Source organism: Lolium rigidum, chromosome 3 (assembly GCF_022539505.1).
Source record: "Lolium rigidum isolate FL_2022 chromosome 3, APGP_CSIRO_Lrig_0.1, whole genome shotgun sequence".
Taxonomy (NCBI): domain Eukaryota; kingdom Viridiplantae; phylum Streptophyta; class Magnoliopsida; order Poales; family Poaceae; genus Lolium; species Lolium rigidum.
This window is the reverse complement of record NC_061510.1, coordinates 242,652,672-242,659,109: the sequence shown is the minus strand read 5'-3', so window position 1 is coordinate 242,659,109 and position 6,438 is coordinate 242,652,672. Positions and strand designations below refer to the sequence as shown.

Here is a 6,438-nt window from a genome sequence, read left to right as displayed (position 1 = left end):
GAATCTTGTAAATAAACAAGTCATGTAAGCATAATGCAACAAGCATAGAAATGCAACACAAGCGCAACTTCAAGATTCTCAACATAAAGAGGGGAAACTTAATATTATTAAGATGCATATAACCATGTTTCCCTCTCTCATAATAACTTTCAGTACCGTCATGAACAAACTCAACAATATAACTATCACATGAAACATTCTTATCATGAGCTACATGCATAAAATTATTACTCTCCACATAAGCATAGTCTTTACTATTAATTGTAGTGGGAGCAAATTCAATAAAATAGCTATCATTATTATTCTCATCACCATAATCATCATATATAGGAGGCATATTGTAGTCATAATTATATTTCTCCTCAATAGTAGGTGGACTGAAAATATGATAGTCATCATTGTAATCATCATATATAGGAGGTAAAATATCATCAAAGTAAATTTTCTCCTCCATTCTTGGGGGACTAAAAATATCATGCTCATCAAAACCAGCTTCCCCAAGCTTAGAATTTTCCATAGCATTAGCAACAATGGTGTTCAAAGCATTCATACTAATAACATTGCCATTAGTATGCATATAAAGTTCCATTGGTTTTTTCATTTTCTCTTCAAACACCTCATGTCCTAACTCAAGATAAATACTATAAAGGTCTCTAATATTTTTTATTGTTTTTCATTAAGCCTAACTAGTGAAAAATAAAAACAAGAAACAAAAAGATGCAATTACAGGATCTAAAGGAAATAGCTTCGAGCACTCACACACTGGCAACAGTGCTAGGAAATAGCTTAGTAGAGTCGGAGGATGTGAATACCTTTTACCTTACCTCCCCGGCAACGGCGCCAGAAAATAGCTTGATGTCTACGCACGCTTCTATTCCTGTAGACAGTGTTGGGCCTCCAAGAGCGGAGGTTTGTAGAACAGCAGCAAGTTTCCCTTAAGTGAATCACCCAAGGTTTATCGAACTCAGGGAGGTAGAGCTAAAAGATATCCCTCTCAAGCAAACCTGCAATTACGATACAAGAAGTCTCTTGTGTCCCCAACACACCTAATACACTTGTCAGATGTATAGGTGCACTAGTTCGGCGAAGAGATAGTAAGATGCAAGTGATATGGATGAATATGAGTGGTAATAACAATCTGAAATAAATATGGCACCAAGTAAACATGCAGTAGAACAGTAAATAAACGGTGATTCGATAATTGGAAACAAGGCCTAGGGATCATACTTTCACTAGTGGACACTCTAAACATTGATCACATAAATAAATAACTTCTCTTCACTTGTGCTACTTTCTCACACTCTCTTGTTGGATAACAAACACCATTCATTGTGTAGGGCTATAAAAGCACACCTCAAGCCGGAGTAAACAAGCTCCACAACATCCGGAGTTCATATTTAAGTAACCTCTAGAGTGCATAATAGACCATTGCAATTTAGACCGAGTACTAAATAGCATACACACTGTCAACAATATCTATGAAAGGGGGAATAGATCGCATCAATACTATCATAGTAATAGTTAACTTCATAATCTACAAGAGATTACAATCATAACCTACACCAAGTACTACATGATGCACACACTGTCAACATTACATCATGGAGGAGGAATAGACTACTTTAATAACATCACTAGAGTAGCACATAGATTAATAGTGATACAAAGCTCATGATCACATAAAGATCACATCATGGGAGAGTGAGATGAACCACATAGCTACCGGTAGAGCCCTCAGCCTCGGGGGAGAACCCTCATCATGGGAGACAGCGATGGCGATGAAGATGGCGGTGGTGTCGATGGAGAGACTCCGGGGGCAATTCCCCGTTCCGGCAGCGTGCCGGAACAGAGACTTCTGTCCCCCGAAACGGAGTTTCGCGATGGCGGTGGCGTCCCTGGAGTCTTTCTGGAGTTTCGTCAATTGGTGTAGGGTTTTTAGGTCACGAGGGATTTTATAGGCGAAGAGGCGGAGTCGGAGGAGCCAGGGGGCCCCCTCCCCATAGGCTGGCGCGGCCAGGGGGCCACCCGTACCGCCATATGGTGTGGGTCCCCTGCTGCCCTTCCTCGTCTCCCCTTCGGACTTCTGGAACCTTCCGTGAAATATAAGATCGTGGGCTTTTGTTTCGTCCAATTCCGAGAATATTGCCCGAACAGCCTTTCTGGAACCAAAAACAGCGAGAAAACGAGAGCTGGCACTTCGGCATCTTGTTAATAGGTTAGTTCCAGAAAATGCATAAAAACATTATAAAGTGTGAGCAAAACATGTAGGTATTGTCATAAAACTAGCATGGAACATCAGAAATTATAGATACGTTGGAGACGTATTAGTGGGCGGAAGGGCAGAGTCGGGAGGCTCGCGAGGGGCCCACACCATAGGGCGGCGCGGGCCCCCCTTGGCCGCGCCGCCTTGTGGTGTCGCCACCTTGTGGCCCCACTTCGTATCTCCTTCGGTCTTTTGGAAGCTCCGTGGAAAAATAAGACCCTAGGCGTTCGTTTCGTCCAATTCCGAGAATATTTCCTGTGTAGGATTTCTGAAACCAAAAACAGCACAAAACAGAAGCGGCGCTTCGGCATCTCGTTAATAGGTTAGTGCCGGAAAATGCATATAAATGATGTAAAGTGTGTATAAAACATGTGAGTATTATCATAAAACTAGCATGGAACATAAGAAATTATAGATACGTTTGAGACGTATTAGCCGGCAGTAAGGGGAGCTGCGGTTTTTAGTTCGGCTCGGACCTGGTTCAGCCTTATTCCCGGCGCACTAATTTTTTCCTGCGCCGGCGGTATTGGGTCATCACTGGCGCGGCTGAAACATGGCGCGCCGTTAGTATTTAGCACCGGCGGGCATATTTTTTGGTGCGCCAGCAATAATATTTGCAGCTATAGATCTTTTCCTAGTAGTGAGGTTGTGACTCTAAGGATTGAGTGTCTGTGATTGAGAAGTTCCTTGACATTCGTGGGGTAGTTCCTTGCATAGAACTCATCGAGATTATACCTTGTTAACCCAAGGGTTAAAAGAATTTCACATCGGCTACCATATCTGGCATCACTCGGTAGAACTTAACTTCATGGATTTTGAGGGCCATCAGGTCGAGCCAAGTTGTTAGCAAGAATGGTTGCATCGTGGACTGATTATTCCCATTCAGGTAACACATATGTGAATTTCATATTAAAATCAACAACCGCAAGAACATTTTAGCTGGTGTAGTGATTTCTTTCATGTATGCACGAGAATCGCTTCAAGGCACTCTAGCAGTTATACGAGTACCATCAATTGCCCCAACACAATCCTGACATTAACATGACCAATTTTTTTAGCCTCGGTGCAGTAAACTAGCACACATGACTTGCTTGATCTACAAGTTAGAGTTTCTCAGCTTGAAATAAGGAAACCACCGACTGCTTTCATTTATGTTTGTGTGTGGGGGGAGGGGGGCAAGCAAATGGCGGCTTGATCGTCTCTCCTCTGAGATCTCCAATAACATACATGGGGACACAGTAGCGGAGGCAGCAATTATTTTTAGGTATGGCTAGCTCAAGTAGTGATGTACACAGCAACATTGAATTTGAAGTTTTTGTGAGTGCCAACCCATATGTAGAGTGAAGTTGGGAAAATTTTAGGTGTGGCGGAGGCCAAACCATGCCAGATTGCTGCCTCCGCCACTGTGGGGACAGTCTCACTCGAGCTCCTCCATGCGATGTGAATCACTTGAAATCTCTAGTTAAGTCCATGAACACGGAGGAATATTTTCATGTATTGTCACCCTCTCTCTATGTGAGGAGGGCTTGTAATTGTGACAAATCGCTCTTTGGTGGATCAAAAACATCCAAGCATAAGTCACAGCTACGAGGGGAGCTGTCTGAATTAAAAGCTTCATCCGTGCATCATAATTAAATCAATGTTGCATAAGTAATTACGTAATTGGTCATAATCTGAAACTAACGAGCTGATGGTGGGGGCGGGAGGAGGTTATAGGTGCTTACATCCATGGTTGAAGACGGCGCCAGCCTGCCGTAGCCGAAGATGACGATTAAGAGAGGGTGTTGGAGATGAGAAGGGCAAGCCGGTGGCGTAGATATGCGAGCCCTACTAATGCTAGAGACGATAGGATGATGGAGTCGGTGCCGGAGATTTGCGAACTCAGACCAGCATCCGTTGTCGCAGATCAAAATTGACCCCATCGCCGCCCGAGAGAAAAAAATAAAGATGGATTTGTTACCCATTGATGGTGAGTTGGTGACCAAGTAAGAGGCCGGTGAAGCTATATTTCGCACCAACCCGTGGAGCCAAATTTCCCGCTCCTGCTAGCACCGCGCTTGCTCCCCTGCATACGCTGTTTTCTTTTTCCTTTTGCGCCCGACATCGTGTCCGAGTGAATACGCTCGCGTGCTTGTCCTGAGACTGCTTTGACGGGCAACCAAACGAGTGATTTTGGCTCCGGAAAATGGGTTCACAAGAAACCAAAGTGATCCTGTATTATGAGGAGACTGTTAACTCTCCAAGTGTCTAGCCCATAGCTAGAAGTTAACCAAGTGACCTATTATAACTAGCAGGAGGTGCGTGATATGCACGTGGGTTTTTGATGACCAATACAAATAAGATCATGATATACATTCATATTTTACAAACCAAATTCGAAGATAAATTGGCAATGCCATTTTATGGTAGTCGAGAGCATTTTCTTCTAGCATTTATTAAGCAAAATGAATCATTATGTAATTAATTAAAAGATTGTGAAGAATACATCTTCTTTCCGTGCGTGGTTCACTGCGAGATGGAAGAACTTTTAAGCTTTCTAAAACATGAAACATTTGGTCCAGATATACAACAAACGTGTAATCTATTGTCAGTAGTGACCACGTAAATCTGGAAATGGTTGTTGATTGTTTGGCCTGGGCTTGAATGGTTCGGGTTAATATGGGCCCAGACTGTTGTCAGTTAAGTTTGATTTGGTTTTAGGGAGAACAGGATTGGTTACGGTTGGGTCTGGACTTGAATGGTTTGGTCGTTAACGGTCACAAACTGTGGTTTGAGAACCGGTTCACGGAATGGTTTCCGTCGCGTCGAAGCTAGCTAGATCGAGTAAAGGATCGACGTGAGAGCGTGTTGTTCTTCACGAAGGTGTTCTTCCGGAAGCAGGAAGCTGTATCTCAATCTCGCCTGGGCACGACATCAGAGATCAGACTAATTTAATTTGGTTTCAACCCAAAACTAGCAACCGGGTTGAACCCATAGATCGATGAGTGGAGTATGTTTTCTTCCACACAAGTGGACGATCTGGCCATCTGGATACATATAAGCATCAACTGATTAGAGGGTTACGGGTAGCTTTGAGATCCGCTGTGAGGGTGAGGGTAGAATTTTTTCCCCGCCCCTTCTGCTGTCTCCTCCAGTAAATTAGGTGTCGCAGCGAATTACACCCAAATGCATGCCATTAGTTTTGTTGAGTTTGAAGGCAGGCAAAATAATTAATACTCCAGATAATTATGAAATGAACAAAATAACTTCATCATTTTATATTATTCGAATCAGCTTAGAGGCAATAGTTATTTCCGGCCTCTCTCAAGCTAATCGGAGAAAAGCGACGCCGAGCTTTGCGAGCTTGAACGCATCATCGTCCTCCGCCGACAACGGTGAAGCCACGTTGTTCTTCCCGAATCCGTCCTCGCACTCCTTGGCAGCGGCCGCCGCCTTCTCCAGGATTCTCGTCGCCTCGCCAAACAACCTTGTCTTGACCGCGGCGGTGCAAGCAAGCCAATCGTATAGTATGCCACCATACAGCGACTGGCACGACTGGAGGCACCGGGCCACGGCGACGTCGTCTTCTGCCTTGAGCTTCACGCCGCCGCCGCCCCGGAGCAGGCGGTCGATCTTGGCCTTCGTGCTGGTGGCGTTCTCTGCGAGGAGGCGCACGGCGATACCGCTGAAGACCTGGTAGTCGAGGTCAGCGCTGCCGCCGACAACGGAGCCTATGGCCCCTTCGCAGAACTGGACGTCGAAGTACGTGCTCCCTTCGCCGACGCTCCTGCACGCGGCCAGTATCAATTGAGCTTTCACCGAAAACGGAGGCGCCTCGTTCGCCAGGAGCACGGGGAAGAGTAGCAAGAGGACAACGACTACCCTCATCAGCCTGACACAGGAGGTTGAGGGAGCCATTTTTGTCCGATGCCGGATTCGATTTCCTCTCGTCTCTATATGTGTCGAATGTATATGGCGGATTTAGGAGTAGTATAAGGGGGCACATTTATTGCGTATATTGATAGTTCCATATTTGATTCGATGTAATTAATAGAATGTTCTAAATGCTGATACTCACGGAATAAAGGTACGTATACTGATGTAATCACGTGTCTCCTATCAAAGTACTGAAAGGTTTGGTACCTCTGTAATATGGTATCTCAAAATATTATATACTACGTATAAGATATCGTGCT

The 6,438-nt window shown here is 44.5% G+C and overlaps 1 protein-coding gene across 1 annotated transcript; it reads right to left on the bottom strand.

Moving 5' to 3' along the window:
* Positions 1 to 5,566: 5,566 nt before the first annotated feature.
* On the bottom strand, positions 5,567 to 6,160 carry LOC124696277. Its single transcript, XM_047229024.1, has one exon. The coding sequence runs from the start codon at positions 6,158 to 6,160 to the stop codon at positions 5,567 to 5,569; it is 594 nt and encodes a 197-aa protein (XP_047084980.1).
* Between the last annotated feature and the right edge of the window lie 278 nt (positions 6,161 to 6,438).